Raw genomic sequence first — 20020 nt, forward strand, 5'->3', positions numbered from 1 at the left:
TTTACCTAATAACTACCTCTATAACTAGAATGACTACATCATTCTGTTCTTCCGTGGAGAGAGACAACGTTCTCAGTAAGAACCCAGCCCTCATTACCTGTATCTGTGCACAAGTTACCATATACATCTCCGATAGGCCTTACCCTTTTTTTTTGTCAGCCTCTTGCTCTCAAAGTACTCATAAAATATTTTTGGATTTTCATTGATTTTTCAGCCAATATTTTTTCATTTCTGCTCTTGGCTTTCCATTTTCACTTCACCTTGTAACTTTTGCAATCCTCTGCATTTTCTGAAGTATTAAATTTCCTAAGGCTAAATCTAAAATTGCACTCCATCTCATTGGGCTTGTTATGTGCTGTCTACAAAAAAATTCTTTAGAATGCAGTTCAAGAAGTTTGTGTCATCTCTGCCTTTCACTGTTTATATCCCAGTTGATATTTGGGTGGTTGAAGTTCCCCAACTATTATTGCCCTATTGTTATTGCACTCAGAAATTTGTCGACATACTTGTTTCTTTATCAGTCTCCCACTATTTTAGGGTCTATAGTACATGCCTAACAATGTGGCTGCCCCTCCTTTGTGTTTCTGAGCTCAACCCATATGATGTAATTTGATGTTTCATTTAGAATATCATGCCTCCTCACAGCAATACTTGATTCTTTAGCTAATAATTGGATACCTCCACTTTTTTAAATTCCCTTGTTTATCAGCCTGAAATACCTACATTCAGGGATGTTGAGCTGCTTAGACTTGTCCCTCTTTAAGCCAAGTTCCTGTTATTGCACAGATGAAGCTCAATTGTGGTATAATTTCCCTTAACTGAATTTCCCAAGCAGTTTAAAGTTTGACAATTCTTTGCGTTTTGTGAGCACAACTGACTTCTGAAAATAAAAAGTGATGTTTCTTTGAAATTAAGGTGAGCCTGAAAGAAGAACAGGCAGAAGGAAGGAAAGCAGAAGGAGCTACAGAGGGAATTACATAACTTAGGACTCAGGCAACTGAGGACGCAGCCACAAAACACTGGTGGTTAAAGCCAAGAAGGCTCAATATTTGAAGGAATGTTGCAGGCCAGGAGATTACAAAGATAGGCAACCATGGAGTCATTGAAGATTTTGAAAATAAGTATGAGAATTTTTGAAATCAAGTCTCCATTTGACCAGGCGTCAGTGTAGACCAGAGAATTCCCTCCTTAACGGCAATGTGGGTCTGCATACAGCACGTGGACTGCAGCAGTTCAACAAGGCAGCTCGCCACTACTTTCTCAAGGGCAACCAGGGATGACAATTAAGTGCTGACACAGCCAGTGACATCCCATGAATGGATTGTATAAAAAACTGAAAAGATGAGCAAGATGGACTTATTGAAAGCTAGGAGATGGCAGCAGAGATTTGAAGCTCAGTGGGGGTGAGGAATGTTTGGCCTAGACAGAAGGGTGCTGAAATAATCAAGTCTAAAGATAGCAATGGCATAGATGAGGGTTTCAGCAGCAGGTAAGCAGAGGCAAGGTCAAAGTTAGGCAATGTGACAAAGGTGCAAAGAGTTGGTCTCAATGATAGCTGTGGTAGGAACGTGAGCCAATATTCTCACCCATATATAGGTCCATTCTGTACTAATCGGGAGACTTCGCTTCCGCCCCAAGTTTTCCCTCTTCAGCTCGAGCTGCAGTGACTCTTGTGTCTGAGACCACATAACTCTCAGGCTGCAGGTCAGTAACTCTATGTCAAACTGTGACACCGTAATCAATGAAATAGCTATGCAGATTAAAATTTAATGAATCATTGCTTCATTCCAAGAGAAAAAAAAAAATCAATGTCATATTTTTCGGCTAAAACTGACCTCAGCAACACTGAAAATCAACTTGAAGATTTTCTCTATAGATTCAGTCATGTCTGAAAGGTTTTCTTCAGCTTTTAAATCTAATTAGTATTCTCGTAATAAATAGCTTTGCATTTTTAAGAAACATCTTCTGGCTCTAAAGAATTACTTGTGTCTATGTGTATGTAAGGTTAATACTTGGACAGATTTCTTGCACTCCTCCTGCAGTGACCTTTCAAGCCTTAAGTTTCCAACCCAGAAAGTGAATCGAAATCATCAAAACCAGAGCTGGCATTTCAATCTGAGGGAGGCCTGATCACCCTGTACAAAGTATTTGTCTGTCTAGAGGCATTTCTACAAGACTTTTTTTGCTCTTTAAAACAGGGAAATGCTTTTTCAGGTTTGGAAAATGCGCCAATTTGCTTCTAGGCACAAGTAACAAATTCCTACAATTAAGTCAATGATCACATGTAGTCAGCTTTCATTGATGAGTCTTAAATGTTCTCCCTCTGTTCTTGCTAAGCAGCAGCAGCTGGAATCAGACAGATGATTTGCCACTGGAGCAAGTTGCTTTGAGAGCTTGAATTGTAAACAGCTTTGATATTGTGCAAGACTCGCATTAAGCCCCTCGATGAGATTCTCACAGTATTAGCTGAAATAAGAAGACCCAGTAAAATGAGAATAGGACTAGCCTTTAGAACGCCTGCCAACTCTACTTTAGGTTTGTTGTTGATCATGTTACACCTCAGTATCAACATCTGGTGACCCTTGCACAGGTGCTCACACAGCACAAAACCAGCTTTATAGTAACGTAGCATTCATTTTATATTCAGTTGTTGGACTCTAACTTGAGGGATGTCCTCTTTCCTTCAGTAGATGCATTGAAAGTACAGCACTTAAATATTTTCAATATTTGTACATGTCTATAGGGTTACAATTTCTTTGTTGTTTTAGAGATCCAAGATCAATACTTGCCAGGGGCATGAACACTGACCTTTAGCAAATGGTAATAGAGCACCATGTTTCAATTGAAAGATACATTTATTGCTGTCAGTGTATTCATTGGAGAATAGCATCCCTTTCAATGTGTATGAATGTTGAATGAAAAAGCAAGCAGCCCCAAGTATGACAGTTTTACCCGTTGCTGAGAAAAAAGAGACATGCTGTTGTTGAAGCTTTCCGTCTTACTATCATTGGGGTCAGCCATAATCCTTTTGAATGGTAGAACAGGTTTGAGGGGCCAAATGGCTTACTTCTGTTCCTATTTCTTATTGGCTTATAATATAATGGATACGACAAGAATACCAAATCTCAGAATAAGCGACAACTTATACTGCATGAGAGAAAGATTTCTGACTTGACTGGTTGAGGTGTTGAGAATGAATCAATGAGCAGTTATCTCCAAGGCTGTTGTTTCATTGGAAAAATTGCAACGATTGGATATATTCTTTCTGTTTGCAGAAAGCAAGACTCAGCATTTTAATAAAGGTAGCTTTCAGCAAACATAATTAAGCCTTGCTTTATTTCCCATTGTCATCTTAAATTGGTTGTTAGTATATGTGTAGTTGTCCTTTGAAACAAGGATATCGCCTATACATAACAAGAACTTCTGTATGAGATAGTAGGAACTGCCGAGGATGGAGTCTGGGATAACAAGGTGTAGAGCTGGATGAACAAACTTCTGTATGGTGTCTTTAACATGAGAATGGGGTACTGTTGCACTGCAACTATAACATGGATTCATTGGATAAACATATGGATGATAATGGAATAGTTTAGGTTAGATGGGCTTCAGATTGGTTTCACAGGTCGGCGCAACATCGAGGGCCGAAGGGCCTGTACTGCGCTGTAATGTTCTATGTTCTATGTTCTATGTTCTATGTTCATGGCTCTGGCCAATCAGGAAACTCTCCTGCCATAGGTATTTTGGAAGGAATTGCAGATTAATAATCAACCAAAGTCTCTCACAAATTCTGTCCATTCTACTCATGGGACACCACCTGGAATTGAATTCTTCTGAAATGCACAAAAAACAGAAATTGCTGGAGAAACTCAGCAAGTCTGGCAGCATCTGAAGAGAAAGCAGAGTCTGTGTTTTGCTTCCAGTGACCCTAGAGTAAAATTGATAAATCAAAGACCGTTTCTAAGTGAATCAGTTACTTTCTACTTCTTATAAGCCAGTCAAAGCATCCAAAGAAAGACATTGGAAATGCTAGGTGTCTGGTCGCTGAAGAAGGATTATTTCAACATCATAAAAAGGAAGCAAAGACCACAGAGCTGACTTTCCAGTTTCCCTACCTGAAATGCAGGATGTCAGGGAAAGGGTAGAGGGATGGGTCTGGGTGGGATGCTCTTCAGAGGGTCGGTGTGGACTTGTTGGGCTGAATGGCCTGTTTCCACACTTTAGGAATTCTATGATCTATGATCTACCTCTGGCAATTATCTATTTTCCAACCTGTTTATCTTTGTGTAAGTGTAAGGGAGAGTTTACAAGGGGATTAGAGTTTTAGTTAGTAGTGTTAAATGCTAATGGTTTATATCTGTTTACCTGTGACTAAAGTCTAATTCCATGTAATAAATAATAAATTCTTGGTTAATGCAGAGACTGGCCCATGCTTTCTACCAACCTTAGTCTGAAAGTCTGGTAAATTGAGGTACAGAGAATACCTTAATCAAAACTTTAACATTTGATATGACGTCAGGAATAACAGAGCTTGATTTTTGGCCCATTGCCTCCACTGGGTCATCACAGGCTAAGAGATATAGATTTCTGGAGTCTTTTTGGAATCAAAGGTATGGCTGGGGTGGGGGGAGAGGGGGTTCAGGTGGGAAAGTGAGTTACAGCCAAAGATCACCCATGATTATATTGAAAACTGAAGCAGAGCAGGCTTGATGGGCAAAATGGCCGACCTTTTCTCCTTTCCCTTATGTTCTTGAATATGTCAAGGATTCTTAGCCAACTTGCTGCCCAGTTGGTGTGGTTTGTAGGTGGACACTGCTCAGCAGAAGAGTCTGTCCTGACATTGCCCCTCGAAGAATTGCGTGGCTTTCACTCAATGCCACGCCAAATTGTAATATGAAGCAGTCTCCATGGGAAGACAGCAGATCCTGGACATTCTCCCAGCAGCAATTCACTGATCATGCTTTAAGTCTCTCTACAATACATATTTTTAAAAATATTGTTTGGTTGTGTTTACAATTAAGGGATTTTCTCTTCAATGAAATTTTCTTTTGTCATTTTAAATATTTTCTTTTCTCTCGATACCTTACCTCAGGGACCTCTATTAACTATCACTTAGTGCCAAGGCACATATGTGTTGCTGGCTTGTTCCTTCTGCAGTTGTCACATGTTTAATGAACCTCCAGATGAGGTCTCTGGCTCACTTGTTCTCATCAACTAAATTCAAAGCAACGAATGTCATGTTGAGCAGCTCTGGTTTCAGTTCAGTTACAACCCAAGACGTCAAAAAGTTCAACACCCCAAACTGACTGTTCAAAAAAGCTCATGCTTCTTTTTGTATGTTCAGACCTCAGTTAGAGTTTCAACTTTGGTAGAGTCATACACAATTTTCTTGATCCTACACTGGCTAAGTTAGGCTTCAAATTTTCATTAAAATTTACTTGCACAATCACAAGTTTAAAACCTGCTGTAAGCCAATACAACCAGGCAGTATGATCAAATTTAATTATTTATGTCTGCATTACAATGTATTTGTTTGATGTACTTAAGTGTAGTTTTATTAATACAGCTGAAAATGGAACCAAAAATAAGAACTTCAGTTAGGACATTCAGACTTTCATCTGAGTGTAATATGACTTAAAAAATCAGTGAAAATAATTTTTAAAAATAAGAGACTCAGCCTTCAAATGGTTTTGTTGGTGCATATTGATCAACTTCATGGTGTATTACATACTTTTTGATGTCAAAAACTTACAAACAGCCAGCTAGTGCCCTCTCAGCAAAGAAATTGGATACAGTTTGAAGAACCTTCCTGAAGCAACAGATTTTTATAATCTTACCCAAGAGTTGGAAGCAGGTAGGGGCAGATCATGCAATTTATAGGTGAGGCCTCACTCAGGCAAATTGACTCCTGAACTGATCTCAGGCATAACTGACTAACGTTTTAAAGTTCCCCAAACTTCAACACCAGTTCAGCCAATTCTGCCCAGATTGCCATGGCTTGACTAATATTAATGAACAGAAACTCGATCCTAAAACAGTTCCCTGACAGGACAGCTGATGGGTTCTGGAAATCTTAAGCTTTTAATACTTCTTCATTCCACAATAATATCTACAAATGTTTTAACTTCTGCATCTTTCAAGTCTCTGTTACTCTTTCCTAATGTGAGTATTTTGGCAAATATTTCTTTTCAGCGAAGGATATTGCCTAAATGAATGTCCTGGAGTAGTCAGCAATATTCATTCCCCCTTACAGCTCTGTTCGTATCGCTCAAGTGTCAGTTCAGGCATGGATTGCAGAAAAAGAGACATATTTTGACATAAGATCTTTGAGAAGGTGGCAGATATCTTGGATATAGAAAATGCAATGGAAGGAATGTATACAGTATAGACTTTCAGAAAGCCTTTTTCAATGTACCAGTCAGGGACTGAAAGGGATAGAATCAATGGGAGGGTAACAAATTTAATGAAAAACCAGAAGCAAGAGTACAGATTGCTGAAGTTAGAACCACATTTTGGACTTGTGGGCCCACACTCACTGGGAATGAAATAAATTCAAATTTATCTTGCAAAAGAGTGTCAGAAATATGGAATAGGGATGACCAATCAAGCCCATCAAGCTTGGTGTTTCAAATGAAAGGTTAAACAACTAATGGATAATTATTGTCGCATAATAATCAGTGGTTGATTTTATTAGGAAACAAATTCCATTAATTGAAGCCCAGAAACCATGCTGTGTCATATTAGATAATGTGTAATGCATTAACATGATTTATTTTCTCTGTTGTTATATATAATAGATCACCAACAAATTACATTTAAATAACAACTTTGCAGGAAACCATATCAAAATGTTCTACAAGGAAGAGCAATCTGTACAAATTATGATTTAGGGAGCGTTGAGGCAAGCAGCCTGTCCAGAGATTATTGCGGTTGTCTAGTCCCAAGGTGATAAAGGCGACGGATGAGGCTCTTTACAATATTTAGAAGGTGGTGAATAAAACAGCACTGCAGCAGTGATGGCAGAAAGTAGTCATAATAATGGGTGTCAAGGATAAAGCTCAGCTCAACTTATGAGTGAATAAATCCATAAATATATTCTGGAAAAAGTGGATATCATGTTTAAGAGCATGCGATAGAGGATATAAAGCTAGGCACATCTGGTATTATTTACAATTTACTTTTGGGGCAGTAGTTGAGGTATGTGTTACCTCAAATGTTACCAAACTCCGTAACCTGATTAAATAGCTTATGTGTGCTCTCCATGATGGTTAAATTAGGTAAGACATGTGAATTGGGTTCGATAAGAGGGACAATCTGCTATGTTTTCTTTTATTTATATTTATATTTGTTATTGCTCTGAAGGTAGCCATTGTGCTTGATTGGTTTTTCATTTACTGTAGTAATTCTCTTCATTGAATTTAATTTTAATCATTGTTTCAAATTTGAATCATAAATTTCAGAACAAATGACACACAGAATGCTAAAAACAAGTTTTCAAAAGTTTCATGTGAACTTATTCTCCATCCTTATCTCTTCATTCCCTAACATAAGGATTAAATTTGTTTAAATCCGTCATTTTGGGCACATATCTTAATTATTCCTTTTCAAGGAATGCAAAGAAACATCCGTTATTTCAGTACAAATAGAGATCCAATTCAATGCAGTACTATGGCCACTGAAAGGCAGGACAATTAACTCGGTGATGAAATACCTTTTCCACTCCGATGAAAAAATAGATGACTGCAGCAAGACTGTTTATTGTGTTAATGTGACCCAGGCATTTGCAATCTCACAAATGTTTCACGTATCATCAAGCACTCATGTCACCAAGCCTGAATTCCAGTAACACATCCATTTCTGCAGACAACTGTTAAATATGACAACAGTACTGGCATTGTCCAATATTTGTAAAATATTTACATATAAATATAAAATGTGTGCATGAGTGGTGTTCCAATCTACATCTATGCGTATATATTTGACAATGCTGGCATTGTCACAGAATTTAACTTTATGCAATAATTTTCATAAGCAGTAACCAGAGGAATATCCTGAAACCATAACAACACAATACAACTGTATGAGAAGGAACTGCAAAGATGCAATGCATGTTTTTGTGCAACTCGGCACTCTCTTACCACCAGCTTTCTAAAGCTATGTTAACATTCCATTACAAATGGAGCAAAGAGACAAGAAATAATTGTTTCAGAAGTTCTTAATGGCATTCTTTCAATCAAGGAGTGAGCACTAAATAAACTGCAAATTTTCTTTTACAGCTACCTGTGGGGGATTCATTCGAAATGCAACTGTAGGCCGCATCACATCACCCAACTTTCCGGGTAACTATAGCAACAACCTGACCTGTTACTGGTTGATTGAAGCTCCAGAAGGACAGAAGTTACACTTGCACTTTGAGAAAGTTGCACTGGCCGAAGACGATGACAGGTAATGTCTGCTGTAAATGTAACTCCTTACTCCATTCTTGCCTGCAAGCAGCATAACCTCAGTTGGATGAACTTGGCTATTCGGAATTATCCTGTGATCTGAAATTTAATCACAATTGGAATCTATCCTCTTGACTGCAGCATCTTTCAAAAAGTAAATGGGCAAATTAGGTGTTAAGTATTTGTAAAAGTGGTGCACAAGGCTGTATTTTAAAGAATCTCAAAATATATCTGTTCCCAGGCTCTGAAGTCTGAATTTCCAAAATATCTTATGGAAGACAACTTATACCTTGAATGTGGTGGCTGGGAGAAATGATTTGAGGTTTGGGGAAGCATAACCTTCAGACTGTGCCACCAACAGGATGATTCCAATTGTTCAGTTTCTAAGAAATCATAATCAAAGTGTTTGTATAAAATAAATTATGTTGTCCCTTACTTGCATTCAAGAAGAAAGTAGATACACTGCTTGAAAATGAAGATCAGCTCTTCAATAAGAACATAAGATGTAGCAACAGCTTATCAAGTCTGCTGCATCATTCCATAAGATCATGGTGGATCTGATAATCTTGAACCTCACTTTCTTTTGCCTCCCCATACTTCTCACTTCCCTTCCTGATTAAAAATCTGCCTATCTCAGCCTTGAATTTACTCATTAACTCAGGCTTGACCACCTTCCAAAGTAAAACATTCCACAGTTTCAGTACCCACTGAGAGAAGAAATTCCTCTTCATCTTTGTCTTAACTGGATGACCCCTTACTCTGAGAATATACTCTCTGGTCCTAGACTGTTCCACGAGGGGAAACAACCTTTCTGCATCTACCCTTTCAAGCTCTAAGAATCTTTAATATTTCAAAAAGCCCAATATGCAAAAATAAATGCTTTTAGATTCAAGGTGATTATATAAGCAAGGATCAAATATTGGTCAATGGCAAGAATGGAAAGAATAGGGATATATGTGGCATTTATGAATTGGTAGGCTGTGAGTAATGGAGTGTCACAATGATCAGTGCTGAGAACGCCACTATTTATAATTGGGTGAAGGCACTTAGGGTGATGCTTCGAGGTTAATTCGGAATGTTAGCTAGGAGGAGGACTCAAAGAAGGTTAAGTGAGTGGGAAACCAGGGAAAATAATCTGAAGAAGTGTGAGTTTATTCACTTTGGTGGTAATAATAGGAAAGCCAATCTTTTTAAAAGATGTAAAACTTGTAAGCTTTGCTATTCAGAATATGTTTAGATGTACTCATACAAGGAACTTAGAGAATTAACACTCAGATGGATCAAATAGCTAGGAAGGAAAATGGCATGTTGAGGTTTATTGCAAAAAGATTGGAGAACAAGAATAAAAATGCCTTGCTACAATTGACAGAGCTTTGAAGAGGCCATGCTTACAATAATGTCCATAGAACTGATATCCATATTCCAAGAATAGATTTACTTGCCTTGGAAGTATACAGCAAAGGTTCATTCAGTAAGTTCTAAAAATGAAAAGCTGAATAAATTTGGCCTGTACTCTCTGGATATTAGAATAATGAGAGTTGTTCCCATTGAAACATGTTAGATTTTTAAAGGACATGACAGGGTAGATATCGAGAGGTTGTTTTCCTGACTGGGGAATCCAGAATATAGGGTCAGGATAAAGGGTATCTATGACAGAGATAAGGAAATATTTCTGCGTTCAGCACTTTAGAATTCTCGATCTAGAAGGTGGTACATTCTCCATTGTTGAATCTATCTAGGTCTGGGAGGGACAGATTTTTGATCTGTCATGGAACTGAGGTACATAACGAGCAAGTGGGAAAGTGGAATTGTGATATAAGGTCAGCCATGATTGGATTCAATGGCAGAACAGATTTGAGGGCATATATGCCTACTTTTTCTCTTTCCCCTGCTTCTTGGTCAACTCTGTCAACCGTAACTTGACATGACTTTTCAAATAAGCACCAGAGTTTCTCTTCTTTGCCAGGGTCATAATTCGGAATGGGGACAGCATTGACGCTCCTTCAGTTTATGACTCCTATGAAGTGGAATACCTGCCCATCGAAGGCATCGTCAGTGATTCACAACATTTCTTCATTGAATTGACTACTGACAGCTCTGGTACATCTACTGGATTAGCTTTAAGATACGAAGGTAACTATTCAACGCACGAACGATAAGTTGGTTTTAGTTTTATTCGCAAAATGTAACAAAGGGAAAGAAAAGTTGTGATTTTTTTTTCTTTTGGAGCAAGCTCAGGGCCCAGAGTTTGCTGTAAGTGACAAAGTATTGTTCATTTCTCAATGCAGTTGTCCACAGACATTTAATGTATGAATGGTGTATCAATGGAGGCTTCCACTCTCCTGGCATCTATTTGAAGTTAGCTCCCTCTACAGGTGAAACTGTGGCATCTATGAGCAGGACAAGGGAGAAGGAAGTTGTCCGCAGCTCAAATTGCAGAATCCTCATGGGGAATCCTCATGCAGACAGCAAAACAGGGAATAGATGGCATATTTAAATTATTGTACAGAAGGCAAAATAATTGTTTGGACATGCACATGGGAGTAATTGAGAGACATAAAGGAGCAAATTAAGACAATGAAGTCTAAATGTAAAACACTGTGACATTATTTTTTCTGAATCCACAAAACTCCACAATTGTTAAGTTAGTCTTTCAGGGCCAGAGAGGTTGTTCAGCAATGAATTACTTTTCAGTAAAATCAACTCAGTCATTTCTACATGATTTTTTTTATTTTCAAAATATAGTTTATTCATAACAAATCTTTATATGCATACATAGTCACTAAAGCAGTTCAGTTCTGTAGAGTAGCATATGAAGAAATAAACAATGTTGGAGTTTGACTCTATCCAAAAAACAAACCAAAGGCATTTTTTACTTGTACAAGACTATATTTACATATATTTGAGGCACTGGGAGGGTCCGATAACTGAACAGACCCCAATTTAACTTCGACAGAAAGACTTTAGATGGTCTTCTTTCCCCACTGCTCATTGGCAGCAGCTGCCCCAAGCTTTAGTGCGTCCCTCAGCATGTAGTCCTGGACCTTGGAATATGCCAGTCTGCAACACTCAGTCAAGGTCAACTCCTTGCTCTGGAAAGCCAACAAGGTTCGGGCAGAACAAAGAGTGTCTCTCACCAAGATAATGGTCCTCCAGACAAAGCCAATGTTTGTTTCAGTGTGCGTGCTGGGGAGCAGACCAGAGAGCACAGAGCCCTGCATCACAGAGCTGCTTGGGATTAACCTCGACAAAAATGACTGCATCCGTCACCATACTTCCTTTGCAAGGGCACGTTCCAGCATGCGATGTGTGTCAGTCTCAACCCCACCCCAATAGCTGCTTCAAGGGGAGTGTGCAGTGGTGCAGAGCATCCAGGCATAAATGAAGAATCTCACAGGTAGTGCCCTTCTCACCACCAACCAAGCAATGCCTTGGTGCTTCTTTTAAAGTGCTGGTGATGAGGCATCCTGCTAAATGACATTGACAGTCTGCTTAAGGAACGACCAGGATCCACCCTCTCCTTGGCCTGCAGGGTCGTTATTAGCCATTTATAGAATGAGAATTGTGAATAATTAGCCCAAATGTCTGATGCACTTGTGTGGGCAGTAAGAAGCAGGCTCAACTTTCTGTAGATGATAAAATCCAACCCATTGGAGGGAGATTTGCTCAAAAATCCAGATTGTTACTTTAGGTATGATAATAAGACTACAAACCCTGTTAATGACTTTAACTGTCAGCCAGTATTGCCAAGTGTCATGAAGCTCCACAGTTTCATCATAGCGAGCATTTATGTGGTTTCAGAAGTCTAAGTGTCTTTACACTTACTTCTGGGATCTAGATGCCTTTCTGAGGAGCCTCCACAATATGGTATTACCAGTTGTACCACCACAGCAAGCTTCTCCACAAGAATTCTGATTGCACCCAGACCTTTAACTCCTTTGAATGCACAGGGTCTTACAGGTAAGGCTGATGAACTCAGGGCATGCATGGCAACATAGAACTGGGATGTCATAGCTATTACAGAAACTTGGCTGAGGAAATAACACTACTGGCAACTCAGTGTTCCAGCCTTTGGAAGCTATAGGAAAGATGAAAAGGGAGGCAAGAGAGGAGGGAGTGTAGTGTTTTCATTAAGGAAAAATATCACAACAGTAATTCGAGAAGATATGTCTGAGGGATCATCCAGTGAAATTATCTGGGTAGAAATTAGAAATAAGAAAGGGATGATCACCTTGGTGGGCCCCCAATAGAGAGAAATTGAGGGACAAATATGTAGAGAGATCTCAGATATATCTAAGAATAATAGGATTTCTAAACATTGACTGGGATTGCTGTAGTGTTAAAGGCTTAGATTGTGAGGAACTTGTTAAACATGTTCAAGAAAATTTTCTTTATCAATATGTAAATGTACCTGCTAGAGAAGGAACAAAACTTGACATTCTCTTGGAAAAAGGGAAAGGCAAGTGACTGAAATGTTAATAAGGGAATACTTTGGGACTAGTGATCATAATTCTATTATTTTTAAAATAGTTAGGGAAAAGGATAGACCTTCCAAAAATGTTAAAGTTCTTAATTGGAGCATGGCAAATTTTAATGGTATGAGGCAAGAACTATCACAAATTGATTGGTATAGACCGTTTGCAGTTAAAGGGACAACTGATAAGTGGGAGGCTTTCAAAAGTGTGATAATAAGAATTCAGGGCCATTGTGTTCCTGTTAGAGTGAAAGGTGAGGCTAGTAGGATTAGAGAATGATGGATGAATAAAGATATTGAGAGTCTAGTCAAAAATAAGAAAGAATCATACATTAGATAAAGAAAACTGGGATCAAATAAATCTCTTGAAGACTATCCGGATAGTAGGGGCATTCTTAAGAGGAAAATCAAGAGGGCAAAGCGGGGATATGAGTTAGCCTTGGCAGATAAAGTTAAGAATAATCCAAAGAGATTCCGCAAGTACATTAAGAGCAAAAGAACAACTTAAAAGAGAATAGGGTCCATTAAAGATCAACAAGGTCATCAATGTGTTGTACCTCAGGAGATGGGAGAGATACCGAATGAATATCTTGCATCAGATTTCACTGTGGAGAAAGAAATGGAGGCTACAGAACTCAGGGATATATATATTGATGTTTTGAAAACAGGACACAATCAAGTTTGTCCCAGGATGCTGGGGGAAGTTAGGGAAAAATTTGCAGAGGCCTTACAGAAATATTTGCATTATTTATAAACATGGGTGATGTACCAGAGGACTGGAGGGTGGTTAATGTTGTACCTTTGTTTAAGAAAGGCTGTAAGGAAAAGCCTGATAACTATAGACATGTTGGCCTGACAGCAGTGATAGATAAGTTGGAGGTGATTCTGATTTACATACATTTGGAGAGGCAAGGAATGATTAGGGATAGTCAGCATGGTTTTTTTTGCAAGGGAAATTGGGTCTCACAGACTCAATTGAGTTTTTTGTGGAAGTAACCGAAAAGATTGATGAGGGCAGAGTGGTAGATGTTGTTTGCATGTACTTCAGTAAAGCCTTTGACAAGGTTCCACATGATAGAATAACTAGCAAAGTTAGATCTCATGGGATTCAGGGTGATCTTGAAAATTGGCTTGATGTTTGGAGACAGAGAATGGTGGAGAAGGCTTGTTTATCGAACTGGAGGCCATTGACCAGCTGTGTTCCGCAAGGATCGGTATTTTTCCCTAGTTTGTCTTTTATATAAACAATTTGGATGAGAATATAGGAGGCATGATTAGTAAATTTGCAGATGACCCAAAATTAGTGGTATAGTGGACATTAAAGAAGATTATCTAAGATTACAAAGGGATCTTGATCAGTTGGGTCAATGGGCTTAGGAGTGGCAGATGAAATGTAATTTGGAGAAATGCGAGGTATTGCATTTTGGTAAAACAAACAAGGGTGGGACTTGGACACTTAATGGTAGGGCCCTGGGTTGTGTTGTTGAACAGAGAGACCCAGGGGCTCAGGTACATAATTCTTTGAAATTTGCATCACAGGTAAACAGGGTAGTTAAGAAGGTGTTTAGCATGCTTGCCTTCATTGCTCAGACCATTGAGTATAGGAGTTGGGACATTATGTTGAAGTTATACAGGATATTGATGAGGCCTCTTCTGGAGTACTGTGCCCAGTTCTGGTTTCCCTGGTATAGGAAGGATATTAGTAGAGTGGAGAGATTTCAGAAAAGATTTACCAGGATGTTGCTAGGAATGGAGCGTTTGAGTTATAAAAATAGATTGGATAAGCTCAGACTTTTTTAACTGGAGTGCAGGAGTTTGAGTGATGACGTTATTGAGGTTTATAAAATCATGAGGCGCATAGATAAGGTTAATGGCAAGGGTCCTTTCCTTAGGGTAGGGGAGTTCAAATATAAGGGGTTATTTTTAAGGGGAAAGTTTTAAAAAGGACATGGGGGCAATATTTTTACACAGAGAGTGGCTCATATATATGGAATGAACTGCCAGAGGAAATGGTGGATGCAGGTACAGTTTAAAAGACATTTGGACAAGTACATGAATAGGAAAGGTTTGGAGGAATATGGGCCGAACGCAGGCAAGTCAGAGTGGCTTAGTTTGGGAGTATGATATGGCTTGGACAAGTTAGACCAAAGGGTCTGTATAACTCCATGACTCTTGCCACCATTAAAGCTTCCAAGTTTTCCCCACTCTCCCCCCTCTAACATTGTACTGTGTTCTGCGCCCCAATCATTGGTGGCTTGTAGCTGGGAATGTCCACTGCCACCAGTCCTCCTTTCTATGCTCACTCTAAGATCCTATCTAATTATCAGTGGTGGAAGATAGAGGAATCAAGAGGGTCTTAACAAGAAGAGACAATTTTCTGACATAATATCAATATTAACCAGTTAGGCATGATTACTGCTCTCATGAACTGGTCATATCTCAGAAATTTCCACTGCAGCCCTGTGCAAGACTAACTGTTTTTCCGTCCATGACTGTGTCTTGTGGTCAGATTGTTTTCAGCTAATGCAGTTTCGACATTACATCTTTTAGAACCGTTCCTCTTATGCAACGTCCTCAATGACAACATCTCCAATTATCAACATCACTCATAAGTATTTTACAAACTGTGTTTTGTCCTGGGGTGTTGACCTAACGTGGATGTTCTTCAAACTTATTATTTCCTTATCACAATCTGTTTAGTGCAACACCAGGTATTAGTAGTGGATGGTGCATGAAATGCTAAAAATAAGCGCTGAACTGAACTCCAAACCCACTCAGCTTCCAGGGGTTTCATTCAACAGAGGCTTCCAAGCTTTTGACGGCTCAATTTGATTTGGGTCACTTCAGCAGAAATGCATTTAATCACTCACTGCACTGAAGAAATTGGAATGTTTTAAAATGATTTCCAGCTGCTGGCTTAAAGTTCAGATCTTGAACTTTGTGTCAGTAACAAAATAATCCATTAAAAAGTTTCTACTGACTTCCCCAAGGGGAACCCATCGCAGGTTTCTCTAGACTTAAAGTGCCAACGCTGTCATTCTATTACACTTTAAATTGTAGGTTCAGGAATGGAAACAGGAACTTTTTAAATGCCTGCAACCTATTACTGAATTCATGTTGAAAATTCAAATTTCAGACCAGCAGCTGAACAGAGTGTGACTTTTGTTCTTCCTTCTCTTCAGTATTACCTCTTTCATTGATCCCTTTTTATTCTCACACTTGATTAACTTTTTCTCATCTGAGTTCAAATGCATTGTGCGCCAATTGAATCTAGTGTCATTAAGCCAGCTACTGTAATCTGTTTTTCCACTATACTAACTGCCTTTTCTACATCTGTTCTTGCTATTACTAAAAGGGACTTTGTGGTTTTTCCACCTTGACTTCAATCCCATTCTCAACTCTTAAATATGACAGGAGTGTTAGGGAGGGCATGGATCAGGTATCTATGGACCTCAGGCCCCGGAGTAGAAGTCAAGTAGAGTCAGACCAGCACAAAAAGTGTTGGCTGTGAAATCAAGGATAATGAAATCAAGCACTGTATCTATGTAGAATCAGGCTCTTACAGAATGTCCCTTAGCCCTTGATATATGAATTTATCACAGAATTGCATAGCACAGTATAAAGGTGGTCACTGCTGGAGGCTACTGATGCTGGACCCTGTACCAATGCACAAGAGGTAATGTCATTGTAAATGCAGAGATTCAGTGCTGTAAGGAAGACAGCAAGACCTAAGAGAAAGACATGAAAAAGTCCTGTTTCCTTCTTGCCTGTCACATCAAGGCTTCTGCCAGACAAATGAAGAAACAAGCACTCTCCTTCTCTGAGCTGTAGTTAAAATGTCAGTTATGAAAACCCTGTACCTGACAGTTAAAACTGGTCTGGCCTGTGCAAAACTGGATGTCTGGCCAGCCTAACGGCTGTACCAGTCTGTTCCACAAAATTCTCCATGCTGCTGTTTATGCTTCACACAAGCCTCCTTCCCTCCTTCAGATCCTATCAAAATGCCCTTCTGCTATTTTCTATCTCACCATTTATCCAGCATCCTCATAAATATGCTTCTGTTTCTTGTCTCAAGTGCCCCATATGGCAGAGTTCCATGTTCTAACCACTCTTCTAGGGAAAGGTGTGAATCCTGAATTTCCTGGTATGATTATCTAATGTTTATGTCCTCTAGTTTGGTCTGCCCCAAAGCGATGCATCATTTTTCTGAGGGCCATCAGTTTTAGGAACCCAGTAGGGCTGCAAATTTGTCAATTTTTCATCGATCAATCCAACCTTCCTTACCATTTACCTCAATAGTTCCTATTTCCAAAAATACATTAAATCCTCTCTTGCTCCTGTTAATACATGCTGCTTCATTGACTTTGCCTCATTTATCCAATGGCTATAATCATTTTGGATGAAAAAATTCAAGCTGATGCTCCTTTTTGAACTTGCCTCCTTACCTTTAGCTCTTGTCTCTAGTATGGATCAGCTTTTGTTCATTCTTTTCATAATCTTGAGAGTTGCAATTGGTGAATCTCAAGGTTCCTCATAAATTCATACCCTGATAGCCAGGAGAATTATCTTGATGTCCTAGCAGTCCTATTCAGTGACTGTAACATTCATTGAGAACTTGTGCACACTTCAACTCAGTTGTTAATACTGTGGCTATGTTACTGCATAATTCAAAACACATGCCACAAAAAAACCCACAGTGAGTCACACCAGTACTACCACTGAGGTTTCTGCAGGAGAAATTGTTTGTGCACAAGCCGTGCATGTGATAATGAATGACTAATCAAGGCTGACAGAATGCGCTCCGTTTTCTAATTAGTGCAGCTTGTGTTCTCTGATTTCTGAGCTTTTATTGTATAAAAAAGTGTAGTGTTGTTACATGAACAGAAGAAAGATTTGCATCCATGCAATGCTTTTTACAACCATCTCCAATCACTCTGCCATCAATGAATATCTTTTGGAATGCTGTGGCTGTTGTAATAAAACGACATGGCAGCAAACTTTGAACAAGCAAACCACTGCAAACAAGGTCATATTAAGCAGAAAATCTGTTTGTGTGGTGATGATTGACAGATGAATATTGGACCAGGAGAGCAGGAATAACTCCCCCTGTGCTTATTTAAAATAGTGCCATGCGATCCTTTCCAGCACGTAAGCAGGCAGGTGAGACCTTGATTTAGTGTCTCATCCGCAACATGACACTTCCTCAGTTCCACACTTCCATGTTCCATTTTGTTATTGTTCCCTAACCCTGGAGTGGGACTAATTAGACCTAGGGGTTTGTGACATAGACGTAAACATTCCCTACTTCTCGTCTGTTGCTACACTTCAAAAAGTAGCTCATTAGCTGTAAAGCACTTTGAGATGACTGATGCAAATCTTTCCATTTTCTCACCCAAAAGACCAGTTTCTGTCAATGCATCGTTCTGTCAGTACTGCACTGGAGATTCAGCCTTCTCTTTTGTGAATAAACATGCCACTTAATGCTTTTATTGTTACATTCCTCTTTCAACTTTCTCGCTAATTAATGGCACATTGAGAAATTCATGACAAAGTCCATATTCTTAAACTGTATCCCATTGTTCTGGTCTCCCATGAGAGAGGATACATCCTCCAGGTATCTCCCTATCAAGTCCCTGCAAAATCTTGTTCAACTTTTCCTCATAAGGAGAGCCTTTCATCCTATGAATGAATCATGCACCTTCTCTGAACTGCTTTGAATGCAATTATATCTTTTTCAAATAAGGACACCAGAACTGTACTTTAGATCCGATCTCTCAAAAGCTCGAAAGATGCAGCAAAACCTCTGAACTTTTATATTCTATTTCCCCTGCAACAAACGACAACATTACATTTACCATCCGAATTATTTGCTGTACTGCATACTAACTGTTTGATGATTCGTGTACTGGGATGCCTAGATCTCTCTGCACCTCAGAGTTCTGCAATCACACCAGCACTGATCCATGTAATACTCCATTAGTTAAAGCTCAAAAAGATCCAATTTTCTCAACTCTTTACTTGCTGTTGGTTAACCTATCTTTTACCATGCTAACCCCATGTTACCCCTAAACCTATTTTATCTCTTAAATTCTGGAGAATCCAGAAGTGAACGTGTTGGCATGGTATCAGCTCACCAAACAGTGTCTGTGGATCCTTGGAAGCCACACAGCTTAGAAGGAATATTGCTCCTATCTAACAGGCTCAAAGTAACTTAAACTAACAATGGGGAATTTTGGAACACTAATTGACACTCTTATATTTGAATTGGTTTAGTTTACAGGGATGAAGACAAAATCTTTGAAATTAGATTTTTCTTGAATTCATCTTTTTCATGTTATAATAGTTGCTGAAAATAATACCAAATAACCATTGCAAAAGCACAAGGAAAATGTTATCAAATGAGGTACAAATGTTCTATGAATTTACCAAGTGGGAAACAGGCTTCATTTGTAGTCAGTATTATTAATCATCATGGTTGCATCTATTTCCCAGGAAATCTCAAAGAGAAAAAGAGCCATTAGATGAGGTTTGAATAGCAAAATTTAAATTACTTTGCTCAAGTTTAAGCTTCAAGCAGGAATATTAGTGAAGATGTTTTCCAACTGATGATCGCTTCTAGTTTTATCTTTAAGTTTATGCAAGTTGACATACTGATGGAATCTTATTATGCCATTCTCTTTGGCATGTGAATGATTTGTACAAAATGTATAGTGTAGGCACTTTTCCACAATAGATTCACAGATGGCAGCATGGATTATCTGTCAGCATCTCTTCTTCCAAAGAGTCTTAATTAAAGAGCTCAAAATCTATGGCAGCACCTCCAGAAGTTCATTCAAAGACTTTTCTTGGAGATGCACAAAGATTGATTCACAGAAATGTAAATTAATCAAATAAAAGGAAATGGAGCAGCACTTCTGTAGATCTGAAGCACATAAGAATGAGGACAACAGATGCATAAAGGGCATATGAGAGAATGTGGACAGCATTTTCAAAAGAACATGCAAGACAGTGTGGACAGCAGCTTCATAAAGGGCAGGCAAGAGAGCAGGGACAACAGCTTCATAAAGGGCAGGCAAGAGAGCAGGGACAGCAGATTCATAAAGGG

At 38.9% G+C, this 20020-nt stretch overlaps 1 protein-coding gene across 1 annotated transcript in view; it reads left to right on the plus strand.

The window, feature by feature from the left end:
* LOC109930302 (seizure protein 6 homolog) overlaps positions 1–20020 on the plus strand; it is an 834907-nt gene that overhangs the window by 680095 nt on the left and 134792 nt on the right. Inside the window, exons 6-8 of the mRNA XM_048612359.1 lie at positions 8274–8442; positions 10408–10574; positions 12392–12401. Of these exons, the coding sequence (XP_048468316.1) occupies positions 8274–8442; positions 10408–10574; positions 12392–12401 (346 nt within the window). The remainder of the gene's footprint in view (positions 1–8273; positions 8443–10407; positions 10575–12391; positions 12402–20020) is intronic.

The sequence above is a fragment of the Rhincodon typus genome, chromosome 26 (assembly GCF_021869965.1).
Source record: "Rhincodon typus isolate 14 chromosome 26, sRhiTyp1.1, whole genome shotgun sequence".
Classification (NCBI taxonomy): Eukaryota; Metazoa; Chordata; class Chondrichthyes; order Orectolobiformes; family Rhincodontidae; genus Rhincodon; species Rhincodon typus.